The sequence below is a fragment of the Curcuma longa genome, chromosome 12 (assembly GCF_044706935.1).
Source record: "Curcuma longa cultivar G26 ecotype Majalengka, Jawa Barat chromosome 12, ITB_CL_G26_1.1, whole genome shotgun sequence".
NCBI classification, from domain to species: Eukaryota; Viridiplantae; Streptophyta; class Magnoliopsida; order Zingiberales; family Zingiberaceae; genus Curcuma; species Curcuma longa.
In genome coordinates, this window is record NC_133872.1 from 461,299 (window position 1) to 486,072 (window position 24,774).

Consider the following 24,774-nt stretch of genomic DNA (forward strand, 5'->3'; position numbering starts at 1 on the left):
CATGCAGTTTCTTCGTTGCTTGTTATGTTAATTAGCTGTTGCCAAATTGCCGAATTCTTGCAAGAGCAGGCCAAAGAAGACATTTTGAACAGTGATGGCCAATTCATCGAGAAAATCGACATTGCCAATGTAAATCACTTTTAGTACACTTTTCTTTTGCGATATGGTGACCTAAGGAGGGCCTGAGATTTTGGCTGCTTTATTTTAAGAGGTCTGAGATTTTGGTTGTTTCAACAGCTGTCGGGGGCGTGGCATGGCTCGTAAAAAAATAAACCGTGTCAGGCAGGGTCCCTGAGTCAGGTTGTGCTGGGTGGCTCAACTCTATCAGGGATTAAGTTGAGCATGACTTGATAACAAATTGCGTTGGGCGTGACGTAGACTCCAACATGACCTAGGTGACAGGTGCAACTCAAAAAATTTTAAATATAGAATTATAGTTAAAAATTTTGTAAACTGTTTTTGATTTTCTATTTTTTAAATTTCTATTATTTTACTTGAAAATTTAGCTCCATGGAATATTAGTCATTCCAATAGTATCGAATCATATTTTTGTGCATACGTAAGGGTATATATATAATTTTTTGATATACAATTAAACCATTTAAATTTTTTTTATTTAAAGTTAGATTATAATATTAAATATAAATAATTTTAAAATAAAAAAATTGCTAAGAAGTGCGGAATAATAATCCGATACATCCGTGAGTAACTAAATTTTTTTCATTTTAAAATTTTTTTATGTTTAATACTATAACTCAATCCTTAAATCTCCTTAAATCCTAAAGGAAAAAATTTTTGAATAGCTTAACAGTAAGTCAAAAAATAAAAAAATAAATACAAAATAAAAATAGCAATGTACACTATTTCAGGTGCGTGCCCGGAACAGTTTTGGACGCTCGAAATGTTCCATCGTAGATGATCACATAAAAGAAGACGCGCAAGATATCAATCTCATGTATATATATATATATATATATATATATATATAGGAAATTGATCTCCTGCGCTCCGCTCTCCTACGCTCCCCGTGCGCGAAGCAATCGAGACCGTCCGTTTCTCCGATCGACGCACAGTGTTTCTCCTCGGACGTTTGCTCCTTCACCGCAGCTGTTCACCGGCGTCCGGCCATCTCCGGCCACCGGACCGGCGCCGATGGATGCGCAACTCACCGGCGCCGGGTCCGGTGGTCGGATTCCGGCCAAATTCGGCCGGAATCCGGTCGAAATCGGTCGGATTCCGGCCGAAATCGGTCGGATTCCGGCCGAAATCGGTCGGATTCCGGCCGAATCACGGCCGGAGACCGGCCGAAATCGGTCGGATTCCGGCCGAATCACGGCCGGAGACCGGCCGCGGTCGACGCGCCCGGCGCCGGCGCGTCGACCGCGGCCGGTCTCCGGCCGTGTTTCGGCCGGAATTCGGCCGATTTCCGGCGAAAGCGGTCGCCACCGTGTCTGCCCTGTTCCGGCCGGAATTCGGTGCCGATGTGTGCGCCGTCGAGTTGCGCTTCCAACGAGTCTGGGATTGCGGCCAACGGTGATCGGACGACGAAGAACGACGGCGATGAACGGAAGGAGGTCGGCTGTCGCGCACGGCGTCGCGCGGCGTTCGTCGCGCGGCAGATCAGTTCTCTCTCTCTCTATATATATATATATATATATGAATTTGCTCTGCCGCGCGACAAATCCCTGCACACCCGTCCGCGACTCCGGCTTCTCCTCCGACGTTTGCCGCTTCTCCGCCACTGTTCACCGTCGTCCGGCCACCAACGGCCGCCGGACCGGATGCGATGGAAGGCCAACTCGCCGACGCTCCAGCCGGGCCCGGATTCCAGCCGAATTGTGGCCGGAATCCGGCCGAAATCCGGCCAGAAACGCGACAGAGCGTCTGTTGGGCGATTCCGGCCAAATCGCGGCCGGAGACCGGCCGCGGTTGACGCGCCCGGCGCCGGCGCGTCGACCGCGGCCGGTCTCCGGCCGTGATTCGGCCGGATTCCGGCCGATTTCCGCTGAAAGCGCCGAACAGATCCTCTGTCGCGTTTCTGGCCGGATTCCGGCCGGATTCCGGCCACAATCCGGCCGGAATCCGATGTCAATGTGTGCGCCGTCGAATTGCGCTTCCAACGAGTCTGAAATTGCAGCCAACGGTGATCGGACGGCGACGAACGGCAACGATGAACGAAGGGAGGTCAGTTGTCGCGCACGGCGTCGCGCGGCGTTTGTCGCGCGACAGAGAAATTCTCTCTCTCTATATATATATATATATATAATCAGATTAATTCCGAAAATGATCGGTTTGATCTCATAAAAATTTTTATTAGTACCCAGGGTAAATCTCAAAAGCACAGCAATAGTATTCCAGCAGTTGATCCCCATAATTTTTGCCGTCAGTATTTTCGCTTGTGAATGCAAACTCGTGGTTTTTTTTCTGCTTATGGATACTTCGGCCAAAGACCACCCAGTCTAAATACTTTCCACTAAATTCATGTGAATATTATAGCAAGATCAAACTATTTGTGCCTCGTCTTCCTCACATACGATAAGTTAAAATAGTATAAGATAAATGAATAGACATATTTTCTCCCTAAAATTATGATGCAATCTTTTTATCATAAAATATAAAATATAATATTCATGTGGTATTAATTTTTTAAATCATATTAAAGTGAATAGGTAAAACATATAAATTTTTTTTCATTTCTTATGTGTTTTTTAAAATTAAACAAAAAAGATATTTTAAAAATATCAAAAAGATTTTTAGAATATTGATGGTAGATTCCAAATTCAAAATTTTGACACCAAAAACGTGGACTAGATGCTTGGACACCATCGAAAATGATAAATTGCTTGGACCCATCGAAAATGATAAATCGCACATCAGTCAACAAATACAGTAATCGAAACCTCAAACAACATATGTCTCCAATACCACTTGGGATTTCATTGAACTCGAGCAATATTTTCTTTCAAACTAATTAATATCATAAACCCAATATTATCCTTCCAACTAATTAATATAATGAACGTCATGGCAAATGATAAGATTCAGAAATATAACAATCAAACTTTATGTTTTCGACATGAAACTCAATCGTTTCGATAGATAAGACTTCCCCTTAATTCGGTTATTTCCTACATTAATAATGAAAGACAAACTCGATATTCATATACTAAAAATACATAATTTATTCAAACAAAATGAGAATTAAAACTCGTGAATTGTTTGCCGTTCATTAATCAACTCATCATCATCATCATCATCGCCGCAATCACCACCGCCATCAGCGTCTGGTACCCCTGCGACATGACTCGATTCGACGAGCTCGGTGGCGTCGCCATGGCCGGAAGAACTTCGACGGCAAGCTTCTGCCCTCTACTGCAGTGGTCTCCCACTCCGCACACGTACCATCTCTTCCCCGTCGTGTTGAGCGGTATCACATCGTTGCCACTGTCGAACGTCTTGATCGCTCCGTTCGAAACATTGCACGTCCTGAAGTCATCTCCTCCCACCGCCACCACGCTGTGGCTCCCTCTGTCGTAGTTAAAAACTGCTCACGCAGCAAAATAATAATCATCATCATCATCTTTAATTTTTGCAATTAATTTTCATGCACCGAATTAATATATATAACATGAACTAATGGTAACCTAGATTGTCCCCGAGCATGAACATATTGTTCTCAGCCCAGGTGGTGTAGTTGAAATCCAGCCTCCAACCGCTGTCATCGCCGACCATGATGTCTGCCGCCATGGCGACGGGCAGCACGACAGTTGCGATGGCAAGGAGCACTGCGAGGGCCTGCAGCTTGGAAGCCATTGATGGATATCTTCTTTGATTTCTTGGAGTTTGATTATGCCGTGTATATGAACATATATATACGCTACATCGATCTTGGCGACGGTGGCATTGTTTGCTTCGCACTGCCATTCGTTCTTCAGATTGCCACAAGTTAATTAGCAGGCGGCCGGAGATGTGCATATCTTGTGGGGATTGACAATTCCAATGGGCTTGTTGGTATCGATGTTTTTTGGAGCTTCTTCCAAGACGAAACAAAACTTGAAGGTTATTGGTTAACAGTTCGATTGGGTTAAATCCTCATGCTGGTCACAGATGTGTCAAATAGTTGTCGTCCTCGGCCTCTCTGCCCACCGAGGCTCCCTCGCACGCCTCCTTACCGTCTGCGCCGCCCTCTCACCCTCCGCCCCCTCGCGCTGCATCCACCTGATCTTTACCGGCGCCATCGACCGTCTTCGCCAGCAACAACCGCCTTCGTTGCCTCAACATGCTACTTTATAGGAAAGAAACCATATCGAAATGATGCTATTTGATCCATCAAGCTGGAAGAAAGGGAGGGGTTTTAGGCGCCATCGACCGCCTTCGTTCCAAATATAAATAAAAATAATGCTTACTTTCTGGAACATCTTGTCCAAATGGTACCAAGTCAAATGCTGATGAGATTTCCTAAAAGCTTGGAACGACCAGTTGATCAAGAAGTTCTTCCAATTAATGAAAAAGTGAACACATCAGAAGAACCTGAAGTCGAGATTGTTCCGCAAAGCAATGAACCTCAAAGCCAAAGAAATTGAAATCAAAAGAGCAGTTTCAGAAACAAATTATGGACAGATATATGCACTTCGTGTAAAAGAAAATGAACAATAGGTAATTTTATGGAACCATATGAACAGACTGTTTCAATCACTCATGAGCAAGTGAAGATGTATTGGCACAAACAGAAGTGAACTAGGAACAAAGCACGAACACTGAGACTGATAAAGAAAACATTGGATCAGAAAATGCACCTCACGCTTTGAAAAATCAGGTACCATGGAAGTCTCTCTGGTAAAGATATGAATCTTTTTTCATTAATTAATATTCATCATCTACTAAATCTGATTTTGAATATATTCTTTATATAATCTTTACGTCTTAAATCGGTCTGTCATATTCTCAACTTTTATTGGTGATTACTGTATATCCATCTATGAAATTTCTTGTGCTTCATTTAACAAAGTAATTGTAATTAGTTTGGAGTAGAATTTATTCAATTTTGACATTAAATTCTTTTCCCCTCGAGTTATTTGTTTTCGAGGCCCTTAGCTTGCTTTATCTAGTTCCTTAACAGTGCCAGTTGTAGAAACCAGCGAAACTGCTTTATCAGTAGAGACTTTAATAACATATTAATCTTTCTGGTCTTTTGAAATAGTGATTTTATATCTTCCTTGTCTTTTAAAAAGAATTCTCCTATATTTGCATGATCCTCCTATTGCATGACCATTCAATCTGATTGCAAGATACTTTTACCTGTAAACATGAAACCTATTTCTTCTTTCTATTTGAAATTCGTTGATTGATCATCCTTATAAATAGCGTAATAAAGTATGGTATTCCTTATTCTCCATATCTGTGATAAATAAGAAATTTTTGTAGGATCAAGTCGATCAATTTTAAGATTAATATGATTATAAGAATTGAATAATTGGATGATTGAATTATCAAAAACAAAATAAAAATTATGAGATGGCATGATATCATTAACATATGTTTGTTGTTTCATGCATTTTGACAATGGACGTGGAGACAATTTGGAAGAAGCCTAGCTTATTCCAAAAGTTGAATTGACTTCTGTGCAATTCTAGTCTACGTTAAAAAGTTGAATTGACTTATTTGCAACTATGGTCAACGGCGTGCCTCGTGGGATTTATTCATGGATAAAAAATTAATGGATTCCATTTGAAGAAAGGAAAGAACGATCTATGGATCTTCATTTTAGTTATTAAATCTCTATTCGATCGATCAATATGGAATAATCTGAATCTTTATTTCTAATGAAATCCAAATGATTAGAATCCCTCACGAAGATGCCTAGCTACTTCGACTTCACTTCGATCAATAATCTGGATCGAACCCGAAGGGTAGACCCAGAGACTCTTCCTTAACCAGGAAGGTATCGTTGGCGGGTAGGGTCTACAATCCGATGCGCGGTGCGCCGTTTCCCATGCGACGAGGGAGTTGAGGGGACACAACTGCGGACGCGAAAGGTCTGGTAGGGCGCGGGCGACGCAGATGCACGCCCACCCGCAGGCCCACCCAGACTCATGCGGTGACACGAGAGTGGTTCGTGGGTCCCGCTAACCTTCATGCGACACAAATACGATCGACCGGCTAGAGAACCCACTTGGCCGACGACCATTACCCACTTCTTGTTTAGGCCTCGTCGCTCGATTTCCGCTTCTCTCTCTCTCTCTCTCTCTCTCTCTCTCCCCGATTACCTCCGTCGCGGTCGGTCCTCCGCCTTGGCCCGGATCTTCCCCGGCCGCTGCAGCGACCGCCCACTGATGACTATGATGACGCCGCCCCCTCTCGACGTACGCTTCTCCCAATCTTGGCTGTCGCCTCTCATTCGTCACTCGGCCACCCTAGTTATCGTTTTTTTTGTTTTGAGATGGGGCTGCGTTCTCCGCTTGTCGATCTCGCTCTCTCCGGCGAGGTTTGCACGGATTCTAGGGTTGGGGGTGGGGGGCGCTACCTGCCTCGTGAATCGGGTCGGATTCGGATGTCCATTGACCCCCCAATTCTTGTGTCTTCTAGGGCGTTTTTTTCTGATCGACGAATGGTTGTTTTTGATGGATCTGAGCTCTGATTTGTGCGCCTCGCTTTTTTGCAGCAGCAAGAGGACGAGGAGATGCTGGTTCCGCATCAGGAGTTTACGGAGGGACCTCAGCCGATGGAAGGTGACTGCTGTTGGTTTTTAGTTGAGGTTTTTGATTGTGAGATGACTTTGGCTGGAAATTTGTGATTTTTCGCGCTTCTGTTGATTGGAAGGCGGCATTGCTTTCTCTGCTTCGTATTGTGTCTAGCTTACGGGATTTAGGGTTTTGATTTTAATGCGTTTTTCTGAGTCCCTTTCATTTGTCGTTATAGTTATATCAGCCGAGCCAGCAACTGCACCGGAAAATCAACAGGTGGAGGATCCTCCGACATTTAAATATAGGTGGACAATTGAGAATTTCTCCAGGATGAACATCAAGAAACTCTACTCTGACACTTTCTTCGTCGGAGGATACAAGTGGTAAGCTGATTCATTTAGTGCCTACAGCGTCTCTGCCCCCTAGTTGTGCAAGATTTGTTTTACTAAATTAGGGGAAAACAACGTAAGAGTTTGAGGATCTATGCTTGATTTGACTGTTATAGGCGAGTGCTGATTTTCCCCAAGGGAAATAATGTAGACCACTTGTCAATATACCTTGATGTTGCTGATTCAACTACTTTACCATATGGCTGGAGTAGATTTGCACAGTTCTCTCTTGCAGTTGTCAATCAAATTCATGGGAAGTACACAATAAGAAAAGGTACCTCATTTCTTAATTATTTTCATGTTTGGTTATTTTCATGCATCAATTTTTGTTGCAAAGAGGCAGACATAAGAGTTTGGCATCAAGTGCACAAAGAAAAAAATATAAAACAACTAGGAAACACCTGTTTAAGATGATGTGATTCAAATGTTTAAGATGATGTTCAAAGGTTGAAATAATTTATAATGCATCCAATCGGAAGTTAGTTTTATTTGGAGAATTAAGATCAACTCATATTGTTCAAATTCTTGATATTTAAATATTACAATTAAATAGTTTAATGGATACAAAATGCAGAGTCCTTAATTGTCATGTTGGTAAGTGGCAAGGCTGAGATCTTCAATGGTTGCTTAGCAAGCTAGACAGTATTTCAGCATTGCACATTTTTTAATGCACAAATAAATTGCTTATGCTTTGTTTTAAGATTCCCACTTCTTGCCATATATGCTACTAGAAACATTCTCTCTCTTCTATTTATCGACAGATTTCTGATGTTAATTCTGTAATGGATGGTCAACTTAACCCTTCTTTCTACTTGTAAGCATGTGAGCTGAATAGTTTTTACCCACAACATTATGTTTTTTAGCTTTTTGAATGAGAAGTGATGATTTCCCCTTTTGACCAAACAGAATTGAGAACAGTGGATTTGAGTTATACAAGGGTATTCTTCTCTTTTAGAGAGTAGACTGAGAATGGTTATCTTTTGTGATATCCAACTTTTTAAAGTACAACTTTCATTACAAAACCATTTCTATCTGCATTTAGAAGATTGTGTTGATTTTATTTTTCTTACAACGCTGATAACTGGCTAATGTGACACCACTAAGAGCTTTCACAGGTAGGTGTATTTTCTTTTTGACTGTTGTTAGTATGCCCCACATTGGTGTGAAGGTTTCTTGAATATTCAGCTCTAAGTTTTTCAAAAAAATGATGCTTCTTACATGCATATGCATTTCGATATTTGCATCTTTTGAGTTTTGCATGCTTATATGACTATGATTCTGTCTTTTTGGTTATATCTTTCAGTATTGTTGATATTTTGATACTGACTGCCTTTATTTTCTCACTATTTGCAGATACACAACATCAATTTAATGGACGAGAAAGTGATTGGGGCTTTACTTCATTTATGTCTCTAAGTGAACTTTATGATCCAAGTAGAGGATATCTTGTTAATGATACGTGTGTAATTGAGGCTGAAGTTAGTGTCCGTAAGGTTGTAGATTACTGGAGTTATGACTCGAAAAAAGAAACAGGTTATGTTGGCCTTAAGAATCAAGGAGCGACTTGTTACATGAACTCTCTTCTACAGACTCTGTATCATATTCCATACTTCAGAAAGGTAGAACTGTCTGTTCATTTATTTCTATGATTTCTATAGCCTGTGAATGATCCTAAAATCTCATTTCCAGGCTGTTTATCATATGCCAACAACAGAGAATGATATGCCATCTGGAAGCATTCCCTTGGCTCTTCAAAGTCTTTTCTATAAACTTCAATATAGTGACAACAGTGTTGCAACAAAGGAATTGACAAAATCTTTTGGCTGGGACACATATGATTCTTTTATGCAACATGATGTCCAAGAACTCAACAGGGTTTTATGTGAAAAACTGGAAGATAAGATGAAGGTTTAAAAGTTTCAAAGGATCTATATTGAGACTGGTTTATTTCAACCATTAATTTCTTTGTATTTTAAATATTGGCACAGGGAACTGTGGTTGAGGGCACAATCCAGCATTTGTTTGAAGGACACCACATGAACTATATTGAATGCATTAATGTGGACTACAAATCCACTAGAAAAGAATCATTCTATGGTATATATGAGTTTTGCAACTTTCATATATATTTTTATTATAACTACTTTTTTTTGCTGTATTTTGTATAGATCTACAGCTAGATGTAAAGGGTTGTCGTGATGTTTATGCCTCATTTGATAAGTATGTTGAGGTAGAGCGACTCGAGGGCGATAACAAATATCAGGCAGAAAACCATGGGTTACAGGTATGTTAAACTTTAACCTAAATGCTGATTTAGATATGGATCCTATTGCCTTTGGTTAATTTAAATTAAGACTATTTTAACTACAATTCCCATACAAATGTTTGTCCTCAAAGTATCTAGATTCTAGACTAAACAAACTTATTTGTAAGTATATTATTGTAGCAACAATCCTGAATGATTAATAGACCATCTTTTATGGTCAGGAAAAGGTGAAATGTTAAGAGTTTGAGTTGCATCTACAAGGAGAAGTAATTGCTCTTTCACTCTACATTTTCTTAGTTTAAGGTCTATTTTATCTTTAGAAAAAATGACAAAAAGAGTGTCATTCCTTTGGGTTTCTAGTTCATCTTATTTCATCCTGCTTTATGATCAGATTAAGTGTTAAAAAATTTCTCTTGGCTGTGATGGACACGAGCCCTTGGCACTTTCTTTGTAGTGGCTCGTCTAATTATGGTCTCAATTTGGTATTTAATGTGTTATTCTATGATGTTTAAGTACATGTATGCAACACACTGATAGTGTCTTATTGGCTACCGCTGCATAATCCTCACTAGATCTGAAAATAATAATGCATAGTGCATAATGCTGTCTTCACTGCCCGTTTGCCTTGTTATTGTCTTATAGAAATTTTCTGTTGGATCTTCTTTACTTTTGATAATGAGTTCTTGGTGTTCCATAATTTGGAATGTAAGGGATTTAGAAAAATTATGATAGAAGTTATTATCCCTCTACGTTAGAAAGGGAAACCATTAACTCATGCACAGTCTATGGCAATTGGAATATCTTATTTGCTTATTTATTTATTATTTTGTGGTTCTATGAGACTGAGATTTAGTTTCATCTGTGTAATTATTTTCTCTCAGGATGCTAAGAAAGGTGTTTTGTTCATTGATTTCCCACCAGTTTTGCAACTCCAACTTAAGCGTTTTGAATATGATTTCATGCGAGATACAATGGTGAAGGTCAGCGAACTGAAGACACTATGATTCATTTATGCAGTTATTTTTCATGTATCTCTTTTCTTGAAAGTGAAATTGATTATAGTGTCTCTAGTTCTCCTTGAGTTCCTAAAAAATTATTAGTCAAATATGATAAAAAGTCCTTTTCTCTTATCTAATTTGGGAGACCTTGGCTGGATAGCACAGCTTCAAATGCTGATTTTCTATAAACCATATTTTTAGGCCTCATCCTCACATAAATTTGATGTTTCACTTTTAGTCTTCCATTCTGTGCTATTTTTACACATTTCAGTTGTTAATTTGCGTTCACATGTTTTGTAAAGTATTCCTCTCATTCCGGTTTATGTTCCCTGGGTCGCATTGGAAAGACGTTGACTCTATGGGGAACATAGACAACAGGGCTGTATTATCTACTTATGGGACGTAGGATGATAATAGAAGCAAATTTGTCTCCATGTCGAAGTTGGCTGACACTCCTTTTTTTTTTTTTTTGCTAACTTTTTGATGTTAATACCAAAATATTCAAATGCAATGGCTTTATCTTCTTCAAATGGAGATGATCTACCTGCAGCATCTATCAGTATGGTTTCTGTCAGTGTTGCAGATTCATTCCAGCGATTATCCTGCAGTTCATATCCTCTTCTACTTCCACATCACTCTTTTGTCCTTGACGATTATAAGATACAATTTTTTATAGCATAATTGAGTTAGCTGAAGGGCAGCCCTTGGTGCAATGGTAAAGTTGTTACCGTGTGACCTAGAGGTCACGGGTTTGAGTCTTGAAAATAGTCTCTTGCAAAGCAGGATAAGATTGCGTACAATAACCCTGGACACCGTATTGACAGGAGTTTCGTGCACCAAGCCTCCCCTTTTATAATTGAGTTAGCGTCAATCTCATTTTTGGAATTTTTGTTATTGCTCAAGTTCAGATCATCTAGATAAATCTTATTTTGATTCACACTTTGACTGAAATAGTATTGTAAAATGGCTCATTCATATTTTGTTTCACTTAAGCTTGAAACACTCAAATAACTTTGCCAAATTGTATGATAAATTAGTATCATCATATAGTAAATATAGTTTATTGTTCCCACGTGTAACTATTGTCCCTTGGAATGCAGATAAATGATCGGTATGAATTTCCACTTCAGTTAGACCTTGATAGAGATAATGGTAGATATCTTTCTCCTGATGCAGACAGGAGGGTTCGTAACCTCTATACTCTTCACAGGTAATATCTCATTCTTAAAAGTAAATTATGAAAATGAAAGATCCAGTACATTAGAGGCAATTGGGGCAAAATATTACTAAGCATCAATGATTATGGCATATTAATCTGATAAATTCAAGTTGTATCATTAAAATTCTTTCTGATGGTTAGATGTCTATTAAAACCCTTGATGAGTGTTTAAAGATTGAAAGTTTTGAGTGTTCAAATCATTAACACTGTTAATTAATGTTTTTTCATATGAGTAAATGAAAAATTCACCTAATTAATGATCTGGCATTCTGTTCCATAGTATAAATAGCAATTATTCATTGCAAAAAGAAAAGAAAGAAAGAAAAAACTCTTCCAAAGTGACAGATAGTTGAATTGCTAAAATCACAATCAATTTTGATAATTGTCTTGCAAGAATGTTGATATCTTTTGTCATCAAATTCATTACGTCTGTGCTTGTCGACTACGTTAATCTCAAGATAATTATTAATTGGCTGCCAGACAAAAGAGTTTTCCTAGCAAAGTATCAAAAAAATTATTCTTTTGACTAACATATGCTTCTTAAATAAGAAATTCAATCAGCATTTTACTTTTTTCAATTGTTCAATGAATTCTTCAAGATGTATCTGCGAAACAAATTATGGTCCTACATTATTTCAATGGAATTAAGAAACTGAATACATAGAGATATTGTTGGATTTCATGAACTATCCATAATGGATTGGAAAAGTTCATCAGCAAATTAATTGGATTTATTTTGAGAATAGTGCTGCACTTGAAATCCAAATTGACTAATTTTTTTATTTCAATTTCAATCATTTAGGAATATCGCTTACCATACTATATTATGAATGATTCTAGAGAAATAAAGAAGGTGAAACTAAAAGATGACATAACGATGGGTCACGATTAATACTTTAATATACTATATCTTAGTGATTTTCAAAAATAAGTGTTGGTTGTTGCTTCAAGCTTATAAATTAAAAATATAGCTTCAAAATCCAAACTGAGATGGTAAAAGTAGTTTAAGAAGTTTAGCTTGTAGCATCATCATGGGGTTGATTGGCTTATAAGATATACCTACTGTAATAAGCTAAGTGGGACAATTTGCCCACCCTGAGCTGGTATCTGTCTGTTTGAAGTGTTATCATAATCACCTTCTGAATTATTTGATCATTGTCTTAGTTGTTTTTCTTTGCAAGTCTCTAATAAGAAAAAACCATTATTAGCTGATTTCAAATGATTTATTGTTTGTTTCTTTGTTTGCAGTGTTCTTGTTCACAGTGGTGGGGTGCATGGTGGACATTATTATGCTTTCATAAGACCAACACTATCAGATCAGTGGTATTTAGCTTGTTTCCCTACCTATAAGTTTTATACTGTTGTTATGTGTATATAATCGGAATATGAATTATTCCTTAAGCAGACATAGGTCACCAAATATATGAAACTAGATATTACTATATGTGTATGGTTGCAAACGTTACCAAATGCCATCTGTTGTACTTGATGTCGGATAATTCACTTGAGAATTAAGATCTATTTATATTCTGATATCCTTCATGGTTAGATGCTGTCAGCCTCATAGTTACAAATTTCATTTTGCCATTTCTAAGGGTGTATGAGACTGAGTCCTTGTTATTTGGAAATATCCTGCATTGGTTACTTATTGTGCTAATATTTTTCCTAGAATGTGTTGGTTTCTATTGCTAACAAACAGAAAACCCTCAATGTTATGTTTACATGCTATTGTCTAGTTATTCATTCATAACTATTCTTCGATAAACTTATGAGTAATGCTTTATCTAGTTTAGCAGTTCTACCCAATTGTAGACAATCAGTTGCTTCCTTTATTCTGAATTTTCATCGTGTAGTTTTGAGAATGAATTGCATTTCATTCTGAACTTTAACCGAGTTACTTTTATACTCAATGCTTAATAGTTGAGTTCATGTTCTCTTTAACTATTAGGGTGAACTACATAGCATTAGAAAATCCTTTATGAACTATGTGAAGTTAAGATAAATTACATCACAGGTTTAAATTTGATGATGAGAGGGTAACTAAGGAAGATGCAAAAAGGGCACTAGAGGAGCAGTATGGTGGTGAAGAGGAGGTTTGAACAATAACCGCAATCTTGTTTCATCCTAATGTCTCTCTTATGCAAGCCTTCTTATGCTGATTCTGCCTATTATCATTCGGCCTTGCAGTTGCCCCAGACAAACCCTGGCTTCAACAATACTCCATTTAAATTTACTAAATATTCAAATGCGTATATGCTTGTGTACATTCGTGAAAGCGACAAGGAGAAAATTATGTGTAATGTGGATGAGAAAGACATTGCTGAGCACCTCCGAGTAAGTTAATGAGATTCATTAAATGTAGTCAAATATCTTTCTGGTATTCACAATTCAATATTTACCAGGTTAGACTAAAGAAAGAACAAGAAGAGAAGGAGCACAAGAAGAAAGAAAAAGCTGAGGCCCACCTTTATACTATCATAAAGGTTTGATGTAGGGTTCCAGTGTAGTGAGATATCTCTTGTTACATATCTCCCGTTATATAATTTTTCCCCTAATCCATGCAGGTAGCTCGTAATGAGGATTTGGCTGAACAAATGGGAAGAGAAATATTTTTTGATCTTGTAGACCACGACAAAGTTCGGAGCTTTCGCATCCAAAAACAACTGCCATTCAACCATTTTAAGGTAAAAAGATGATAAAGCTAATTGATCAAATGAAAGTATCCGGTAGGTCACAATATGATGATGTACACAGTTATACATTATCTTAACAGACATTTTATTAGTTAAGTTTGATATGTATGGGGTTTCAGACTGTGTTATTGCAATATGGAAATTTTCTTTTTGTCTTATCTTAATAATAATTGAAAGCAATAGTTCTGCCAACCTCAAACAATTCTGACAAGCACTGCTTGATGATGGTGATATGAAATTATATGTTAGAGATATTAAAATACAAAATATAACATTGATTCTATTTTGTACAGAGGAAAAGATAGCAATTTGAATAAGCAGTATCACTGGATCATCTTAGTGAATGTTATAGATTTACTACGTAAAGAGAGTATTCATTTTTCAATCTTTTGGTTTAATGGGCCTTGTACAATTTTCACATTCATATTGCATAGTAACATCAATCATATGCATAATGGTTAATCAACCTAGAATTTAGAATTTTTTTTTGAAACACCTTTAATACAAGTATAAGTGTCCCAGGTTCTACATAGAAAGATTATATTTTAGTTTGAAAATTTCCTAATCTATTCATAATTTTGTGTAGAAGAAAAGACAGCAATTTGTATAAGCAGTATTATTGGATCATGTTAGTGAATGTGATAGATTTACTTTGCAAAGAGTATTCATTTTTTGAATCTTTTGGTTTTATGGGCCTTGTACAATTCTCACATTCATATTGCATTGTGACATCAATTGTATGCATAATGGTTATTTAACTTGGAATTCAGATTTTTTTTTTGAAACACTTTTAATACAAGTAAAGTGACTCACGTTCTGCATAGAAAAATTATATTTTAGCTTGAAAATTTCCTAATCTATACATAATCAATTTCATTGACAGGAGGAGGTGGCTAAAGAATTAGGAATTCCAGTTCAGTTTCAGCGGTTTTGGTTGTGGGCCAAGCGGCAAAACCACACATATCGACCCAATCGTCCTTTATTGCCTCAGGAAGAAGCCCAGTCCGTGAGTATAGTGTAGTTCTCTGTTCACTTTTGATTAAAAATGTTTTCTGCAAAATATGGGACTGCAATTTTTATCAAGATATTGCACCTATGTTAGATTGATCTTTTAGTTATATTGAAGTTGAAACCTTCAAATTTCTTTTATACTTCTTTTTTCAAATTCCAGATTGTATATTTTTTCAGACAGATTGTGTCATCACAGATTGTGCAAATCTAAAAAATATTTGTTCATGTTATCTTGATTGATGTGTGATTGTTTGCATGTACTTCCATGTGGTCTGGTTCTGGTATACAAATTAAAATTTATTGTTACTATTTCCTGTTTATTTCATGTAATGTGGATGGTCCGTAGTTTCAAATAGTTGCTTGACTTATGTATGTAAACATGTATAGGTTGGTCAGCTTAGGGAGGTTTCAAACAAAGCGCATAATGCTGAACTGAAGCTTTTCTTGGAAGTAGAACTTGGACCGGTAAATCCATGTTTCATCCTTGTGCAACGCACAAATATTGAATTATTCCCTTTTGTCATTCTGCATTTTGTCCAGATAATCTATATAAAGTTGAAAATATTTTGTGCTAATGGCTTCATATTTTGACATTCTGTCATAATTTTTGATAATTGTGGCAACTTAGGATCTTCGCCCTCTTCCTCCACCGCTAAAAACTAAGGAAGATATACTACTTTTCTTCAAGCTCTATGACCCTGAAAAAGAAGCTATGAGGTATGTTTTGTTGCATAAATTTATTATTTTGATTATGAATTTACATGATTTCTTCCACAAGGAGAATTTAGTGCAAAAATTTTCCTACCAATTTGGATATGTGGAGGTTAAATGTTTACGTTGGCAGCTATCTCTATGCTATTAAAATAGTTTCAGATCTGAAATCCTCAACAGTCAAGTGCTAAGATGAAAATAAACTGTCTTATCATGGACCAAGCACCCACTTATTGCCTTATTTGTTTTGTTTTTGTGTTTGTAGATTTGTTGGAAGGCTATTTGTGAAGGCTTTGGGGAAACCAACTGAAATTCTCCCAAAATTGATTGAAATGGCTGAATTTCCTGCAAATGAAGAAATTGAACTGTATGAGGTGTGTTTTGCATTCAATGCAATCAATGGGTTCCTTCAACTCTTTAACTCAGTATTTGGGTTTAATAATAGTTTCCTTTAGAGAGAAAGAATGCAGTGAAGATATAAAGTAATTATATCTGTATAAGTATTTTGTGCATCATCAATTTAATCTCATCTTTTATTAAAATATTATTTTTTGTTAACAAACTAATTAAGATGGAGTGCAAGTTGTAATGCACTGGAATAATAGAAAGTAATGATATATAGTAGTGTCTTTTCACGAGCTATCTTCCTAGCAATGGTTTTCAATTTTCATTATGCCCAATATTTCAGTTTCCAAGGTGTTTCATAGAACGTAGGAGTTGGCTAACACAACTGTTAATAGGAGTAGAAACTTGTTTCATTTTAATTGCAGTTACATTTCACACAGCGGATATTTGTTATTATTTTTAACATAATCGAAGTTCATATTCCGTCTTCTGAGATTTCAGATTAAAACTGTCACAGAACCTGCTTATTCAAGTTATCCTCTTCTTGTTAAGACAGTATCCTATTGATTGTCTAATTGCATGTCCATGTTAATCCAAGATAGGATCTAATTTCACTCTGCTATAATATATAGGAAATAAAGTTTGAACCAAACGTGATGTGCGAACACATTGATAAGAGGATTTCCTTCAAATCAAGCCAGGTATATATGTACCTAGTTATTAACTTTTCTCCAGCAATTCCACTTCTTCACTTATCTTGTTCATTGGATGTAGCTTGAAGATGGAGATATCATTTGTTATCAAAAAGCATTGACATCAGCAAGTAGAGATCAGTTTCGGTATCCTGATGTTCCCTCTTTCTTGGAATATGTTCGTAACCGTCAGGTATGCCTTCCTCAACATTAATAAATGCCATTTCTAGCATCTTTCAGCATGTGACTCTGTTGCCGACTTGTAGCCTTTTCCCAGTAAAGTGACCAGTAAAACTGTAAGGAAACAAATTTATTGAATAAAGTTGAAAGCTGCTAGGAGGTTGAGCATATACTGAAGTTAAGGTTTCCAAAAGTGTATGGACAGTGTAGTTGGTATCTGTTAAGGTTCTGTTAGTATGTAGTTTTCTAACTAAATTGACTTACCGGCTGTTTCCTTAAAAGGGGAGCAAGCGTACATATGAAACATTACCGTTGGAAATCGTTGAGCTTCTGTACCATGGCGAGTCCTCTGTTAGTTGTGGTGTAATTGCACTCTGTCACTGACAACCTCGACTTCCACATTGGAAAAACTAATGCCAAAAGAAAGAATATCTTTGAAATCCCTCCTTGATTGGCTGCTAGGGTGCATGCGGTATGCAGTGAGGATATATATACTAAATATCTTTTATTAATATCTGCCCTTGCAAAGAAGATTTAAGTTAATACTTGCAAGCTACAAACAAGTAAGTAGTTTAGGATTAAGTCAATATGCTTTTGTTTAAATGAACCATTGATGGTTTTTAACAGTGCAACAGAGTATATCATATACCTTTTGCTATGCATTTGCATGAAAGCTTACTTGCACGGCCACATATGCTCCCATGTGGGGGGAGTGGGGATTTTTCAAAACCGAGGATGAAGTTGAAGGGAAAATGTTTTCTTGCGGAAAAATTGTACTGGGAAGAATCAAAGTCAACTAGCACAAGGAGGTTCTCTAGATGTATATTTTTAAATGCATGCAGAGGATTCGAACTGGACTCTCCACCTTTAAACCACAAGGAGGTTCACTGATGCAACCCAAAGTTTAAATCCATGAGTCACTTTATTTAGTATGATTTCCTGATTATAGAAAATGAAGGTCAAGTTTTTATTTCCTTTGGTTGAATGGAAGAGAGGGAGGGGAAGAAAAGAAATGGTGGGAACTACAATCCTTATTTTACTTGTAGGGATAACTGAGGGAAGGGAGGGTGGAAAGCTAATACAACTTTTTCTATGAAAACTTTTTCACATAAATTCTGTGGAGAGAATATGATGGTTGAGTGCTGGCTACTGTGAATTTGGCTGACCCATGTCTTCATTGTGATTTGCTTTCATTGTCTTCTATATTCCACATTGTTTTCTGCCCTAACTAGGGTTTTAGAGGCTTGTACTCAGGCTTGCATAATATGATAATATAGGTTGTTCATTTTCGATCCTTGGAGAAGCCAAAGGAGGATGATTTTTCATTGGAGCTGTAAGTATTTAGAATAATAATCACTTTAAATATATCTGTCTAGGTCATTTCACTAACTTCTTACTCTCATATCATATATATTCAGATCCAAGCTCTTTTCCTATGATGATGTTGTTGAAAGAGTTGCATGCCGTCTTGGTCTAGATGATCCCACAAAAATTCGTCTCACCTCTCATAACTGCTATTCGCAGCAGCCTAAACCACAACCAATCAAGTACCGTGGTGTGGATCACCTTTCAGATATGCTGGTTCATTACAACCAGGTTTTATTTATTTTGCAATAATTTATTTCTAGAAGCTCATTGGTTTCAGTAAACATAGTCAATTAATTGATACTAGTTTAGTTGTCACAGACATCTGATATACTATATTATGAGATATTGGATATTCCTCTGCCTGAATTACAAGGTTTGAAAACTCTAAAAGTAGCATTCCACCATGCTACAAAGGAGGAGGTTAGCTCGATCCTTCTGTTTATATATATATATTTCCTTGTCTTATGAAATTTTCTTAAAACCTAGACTATTTCACTTTTAGGTGGCAATTCACAGCATCCGACTTCCAAAGAATAGTACCGTGGCCGACGTAATCAATGACCTAAAGAATAAGGTAACTCTGTGTCTTTGCTTCGTTGCTATATTTTTAAAATCTATTTTTTTTAATCTTTAAGCGTTTCATTGACCATGTTGTTTTGCTGCTTTAGTAGTGGTTCACCATTTCTACTGATTAATTTTTGTATATTAGGTTGAGCTCTCTCGTCCGGATGCTGAACTCAGGTTGCTTGAGGTTTTCTATCACAAAATCTATAAGGTACCTGATTCTCATTATTATTCTTGGGTAAAACGCAAATAGCTTACTCAAAAAAACCTACTGTATTAATTCTCTTGGTTTGGGATTGTTCCCTAGAGTCTTTATGTCGACCTCAAGATTAAACACTAGCATGCCTAATTTCAAAAATTTATCGAAAACTTGTCCACGAGCAATTTAACATAAGCATTAAAAGTGAGATGTGCAATTCTTTGTCAAGCAAATACTAGTCATTAACAGATACTTCAAAATTCTATCGAGCCACCTGCTATTTTTTGCACATCCCTGAACTTGGAAATCCTCTTTAGTCAGAATCGTTGAGATTGTTGCCTTCATCTTACTTTTTATCCATGCAGATCTTTCCACCTGGTGAGAAGATTGAGAACATCAATGATCAATACTGGACTTTACGTGCCGAGGAGGTGGGTTTCCATTAGTACTGGGGTTGTATTTGAAATATTATTATTTACATGCTCTATTGTATTGTTTCATCTTTGTTAGCAGACCTTTCCTTCTGAATCAAATTTGCCTTATTTTGCCTCATATATTTTGCTTTATAGTATCTTATGAATGATTGGTTACTCTCCTTGCAGATTCCAGAAGAAGAGAAAAACCTTGGTCCTCATGATCGCTTGATTCATGTCTACCATTTTACTAGAGATCCTAATCAGAACCAAATGGCAAGTATAGTGTGTTTGACTTGTCCTATTTTTTCTTTTAGATAAAGCTTCCAAGTTTTCTTCATCCATGTGCCAAAGAAATTAATTTGTGTTGCCTCTATCTTTGTCATGCCTTTTATCTTTTGATAAAGATCTCACAAGGTTCTAATTATTTCTTACTCGAATTGCCTTGTATGAATATCTGCAAACTTTCTGTGTGCATTGATAGCTTAATTCATGAAGGTTATTGTTATTATCTGTGAAATCTAAGTTTTCCTACTTCCAATTCAATATACATACAGATTTCCATTTGGTTTATTATACCATAAAGACATTCAGTTTCCTCCAAAATAGAGTTGCTGATTATGTTAGTTATACAGATCCATGATTATTGCTTACCTCTCTGTATGCTCATGTGAAGATAAATTTTTCTAAGAACTTCATACAATCACATTTCTTGTTTATTTGCAGCAAGTTCAGAATTTTGGAGAGCCTTTCTTCTTAGTTATCAAGGAAGGTGAGGCTTTAGCCGATGTCAAGATACGCATTCAGAAGAAACTGCAAGTTCCAGATGAAGAGTTTTCAAAGGTACTTTTCTTGTTACTTTAATGATTCAATGTTAATTTAACTTCCTTTTTTTATGCGGACCTAATAAATAAATTGTTAGAATGCATTGTCTGTTGTAGATATTTAGCTTTGTAAAAATCATGACTTCCTACCTAGCTGTTTCCAAGTTTGCTTATATTCTGTTTTGATTTTTGATTCAGTTTTTTTGTTGAATCTCACGTGATTCTTTTGTTCAATCAGTGGAAAATTGCTTTTATATCACTTGGTCGCCCCGAATATCTCCAAGATTCAGATGTAGTGTCCAATAGGTTTCAGGTATGATTATTTTGGTGGTTCTTCTAATGTTGTCACTCTCTATAACACAATTAAAATGGTGCAGAGAAGAGATATTTATGGAGCCTGGGAGCAGTATCTTGGTTTAGAGCATTCAGACACTGCTCCAAAAAGAGCTTATACAACTAATCAGGTGTGTTAGCCTTTTCCATCCAAACTCAGTATCGACCTTTCAACTTTTTTGGGTTAAATTTCATCGGGCTTTGTTTATTTTGATGTTAATTATTAAGGACTGTATTCACATGCAGAACCGTCACACATTTGAGAAGCCAGTGAAAATTTATAATTGAAAGTAGTCTGGATGTCCTCCCATGCCATCACATGCTGTCACTTCACCAACTCGTGAGTAGGGAGAATGAATTGTATATTCTTAAAATAAAAGCAGCAAGGTGAAGTAGAATGAAGGCGATTTTACACCAAAATATTTTTGGTGTCTCGAGTGTCACTGCCATCTCAGAGGTAAAACATGGGAGATTCGTCTCTCAATCTCGAGTTCTTGTAATGCCTCGCTCTCATTTTATTATGGCTTGGTGGGTTTTGTTCCATCAAACCTTGGTAGATTTTGTTTATCTTTGGTTCAGTGTAACTTAGTACATAAGATTTTGGATTAGGAGGGGCATATATAAGGGTATAGTTGCCAGTTGGTTGTCTCTTTTCAGGTTTTGCTTTTTCTGTTTATTCCCCTCCCACATTCACTATACGCTTCAATATATGTCATTTTGGGCTGTAAAATGGGGGTTGTTTCAGTGGAACTGGTTGTTTTAGACCATGTAAAGACGTGCTGAAAACTTCGCTTCCCTGTATGATCGCACTCGTATATATATTGTTTTTGTGATGTAGTGCAATATTTTAATCGTTTTTTATTCTATCGCACGCCTATTACGTATGACAGCCAACTGCACCATCTATGTTTTATTAAAACGAAAATTAATTTTAAATGTATGCACGACAATACAAAATATAAATTTCTAAATAATAATGCAAAACTCTTCCCATCGATTTCAGGTTAACACCTCAAGTTTCGGGAATCGGTTCGGACACCGAATCTGTTCGATCTGAAGGAACGAAAATCATAATACATGAATTTTTCTTCTCCTTAGATTGTACTAACTTCGGGATCCAAGAAGTGAAAATTTCATCACCAGAGTAACAGCTCTTGATATCTGAGAAATCAACCACTTCGCAATACAAAAAAGAAGACAAATGTCTTGCTAACTGATTTTTTGCTACAAGCTCGCCAACAAACGCCTCGTGTAACAATGTTGTTCCCACCCAGAAGAACAAGTACTTTGGAGTCACAGGAACAATAGGCATTAGCAAGGTCTTGGGAAATTTTCTTTTAGGATAGGGTTGGGCTGATGAGCCCTTAGTTCATGGGTTTCGTTTATTGGTTGGTTGAACCAATACAGGAATGCTTCTATTGTTTCAACCGGATGGAAATAGCCACCAAGTTTTGGTTTAGACAGCTGAACCAGCTGGCACAATTTTCAAAATACTGATCTTCACCACTATCCCTGTAAACACAAAATATGTAGGCAAAAGGAGGGTAACAAACAAGAAAAGAAGACTACCCTTTAGCAAGCTCACTTGTGACTATGAAATAAAATTGATAAATATTATTGAAAGGCATTGCTAAAAGACATTTGCAACAGGATATTTATTTTCACGAATTTGAACTGATATTTTATCATAATTTATCCACAATGCTAACCTCTCCCAACAAACAAAGTACCACACAGGCTCCATGTCACCTATGCGCAACCCAAACAAACACACATAACTCTATCACTCCAAATCCTCGCTCCGACACATTTTGTGAAAATCCATTCTTATCTTAAAAAAACTTTCGAACACAAGCTTCTTGTTGCTAAAAGACCTCCTTTTCCACCAACAAAAAGTTTCTCGTAGCGATATTTGAATCTTGCTATCTTCCAATTTACAAATGTCAAATATCATATACACACAAAAATAATTGATGTGTAACTTAAGTAGTGCTCCTGAGACAACCCTGATATTAATGAGAAAAACTAGCAATCTAACAAGGTAAAAAAACCATTGATGTGCAACGACCATAACAACCTTAACATAGACTCTAATGAGGAACATAGTAATGAGGAAAAGTTATGTTACCCTTACGACAATATGATATCCAATACATGAGCATAGTTTGTCCTGGTTTATGAATAAGATTTTAGGTCCTACTTAGAATCAAACAACCTGTAACGTTTTGAAGTACTATATATAACAAAAAAGAATAAAATCCAGATGAATTAATGCTCGAATATGTTTTGATAACAGATACACAGATACTTCTGGTGTTAATTTAACATAAAATATCTACGGTTCTTAAGGTGAAAGTGCCATGAAAAAGTAGAAATATATATACCAGCTCGAAGTGAAGGTTCAATGCTCTCCAATTCTACAGACCGAAGTTGTGAAACCTATTGGGAAACATTTGACCAACACAAATATATTGTCAAGAATTCCATATGAAACACGTGACATTAAAAATAGGCAAAATGTCCGTGTGCTGCCTTCTGTGGCTAAATTGGCTTTAATTATTCGTTTATCAAACTGCTTGTCCACCAAAATAAATCTCAAAATATTTACTGACTAATCACTGGAAATAATTGTAATCCCAATGTACTGTAGGAAATCTAAGACACACACACAGAGATATAATATATATATATATATATATATAATAGATAAAAGAGAAAACAAATCAGACTGCATATTTGTTTAACAAGGTTCACCAGTCTGTGATTGTGGACCAAATGACAACATAGATGTTGCTCCTGCTTCAACGGTTGATAATTTTGTATCCAACTCTAAATTCAAGAATAGATCAATAGGTATGAAATGTTGTGCTAGCATCTGTAGGACCTACTATGTGGAGAAAAATACTGAAGTAGCTCCAGAATTGCATATGGTTAAGCATACTTATCCATGATAACCAATAATGTATGTTCTTAACATTAATCATTTCAAGCTTAGGCAAGCACATAAAAACCATGAACCAATTAAGGTGATTGTGTTTATCAGTGGACAACTTGTCTAATTTTAGGTGCAAATTCTTTCACCTGCTAAAAAAAGAGGAGAGAGATTACTTTCATTAAAGAGTAAAAGGGTTCAAATACATCATGTAGGAAGGTTGGCACCTCTCCTGAAGCGAGGGAGATGCGAGCTATCTCAGCGAGGCAGGAGAGATCCAGGGGCTCGTGTACTGCGTAGTGAGAAAGGGAGGAGAACTCATGCATTCTCCTGGCACACCCCAATCACACCACCAGTGTGAAACGACCAACAAGGGGGACTTTGTAAAGGCGGAGGCGGCGCTGCTCATCGCCATCACTCTTCATTGGCGGAACAATCTCATATCTTCCACGTTACTAAACTTGGGTATACCTGTACGAAACCCAAAATTTGCTGGCCCGGGCTGCATGGAAACCATCCCGAGTGGCTTACAAAGCACATTACTGTACATACTAGTGTGAATAGTAACTTAAAGTCAATGGTTAACAAGGCATAAAAACTAGTTGTTACACTTTGATGTCTGTGAGCATTAAGGACGATGAAAGAAATAGAATTCTTGTACGATTGGCAAAAGATTTACTACCTAAAAGATGTTTCCAAATACAAGTCTTTCTCATGGAAATGCGTATTAAATAGCCAACCACATCATACAAGAACTGCCAGATTGATTACATCAGTAATGATATTAAAAGCAACCTCATTGATTAAGAATATTTTAGTAAAAACTTCACCTTGAGAAATCTATCAACTAACGGGGATGGACTCTATAGAATATAGAGTTGTCAATAGTCTCTGCAACTAATTGAGTCATCCTCAGAAGAAGCAACAGGTAAGATCTTGTTTTTCACCCTGCAA

General features: G+C 37.0%; 2 protein-coding genes across 4 annotated transcripts; one reads left to right on the forward strand and one right to left on the reverse strand.

Annotated features, from left to right (window-relative positions):
* Positions 1-3,233: 3,233 nt before the first annotated feature.
* LOC141843387 (blue copper protein 1a-like) lies at positions 3,234-3,919 on the reverse strand. Its single transcript, XM_074731460.1, has 2 exons — positions 3,645-3,919; positions 3,234-3,544 (listed from the first exon to the last, which is right to left on the reverse strand). The coding sequence occupies exons 1-2, from the start codon at positions 3,811-3,813 to the stop codon at positions 3,234-3,236; spliced, it is 480 nt and encodes a 159-aa protein (XP_074587561.1). The 5' UTR covers positions 3,814-3,919.
* Positions 3,920-6,189: 2,270 nt separating this feature from the next.
* Positions 6,190-21,725, forward strand: LOC141842673 (ubiquitin C-terminal hydrolase 13-like). 3 transcript variants are annotated; one of them, XM_074730712.1, is made up of 32 exons: positions 6,191-6,362; positions 6,662-6,728; positions 6,919-7,066; positions 7,189-7,346; positions 8,426-8,691; positions 8,762-8,980; positions 9,061-9,169; positions 9,241-9,356; positions 10,220-10,318; positions 11,437-11,546; positions 12,804-12,878; positions 13,570-13,648; positions 13,743-13,889; positions 13,958-14,038; positions 14,120-14,239; positions 15,132-15,254; positions 15,647-15,724; positions 15,888-15,976; positions 16,236-16,344; positions 16,948-17,016; positions 17,090-17,200; positions 18,465-18,520; positions 18,606-18,783; positions 18,874-18,975; positions 19,058-19,129; positions 19,265-19,330; positions 19,684-19,749; positions 19,921-20,016; positions 20,458-20,574; positions 20,794-20,868; positions 20,933-21,019; positions 21,135-21,725. In XM_074730712.1, the coding sequence occupies exons 1-32, from the start codon at positions 6,333-6,335 to the stop codon at positions 21,174-21,176; spliced, it is 3,360 nt and encodes a 1,119-aa protein (XP_074586813.1). In that variant the 5' UTR covers positions 6,191-6,332; the 3' UTR covers positions 21,177-21,725. The 3 variants fall into 3 exon arrangements, with proteins under 3 accessions (XP_074586812.1, XP_074586811.1, XP_074586813.1); XM_074730711.1 differs by lacking the exons at positions 20,458-20,574; positions 20,794-20,868; positions 20,933-21,019; positions 21,135-21,725 and having other exon boundaries at positions 6,190-6,362; positions 6,665-6,728; positions 18,865-18,975; positions 19,921-20,320; XM_074730710.1 differs by lacking the exons at positions 20,458-20,574; positions 20,794-20,868; positions 20,933-21,019; positions 21,135-21,725 and having other exon boundaries at positions 6,190-6,362; positions 18,865-18,975; positions 19,921-20,319.
* The last annotated feature ends 3,049 nt before the right edge of the window (positions 21,726-24,774 follow it).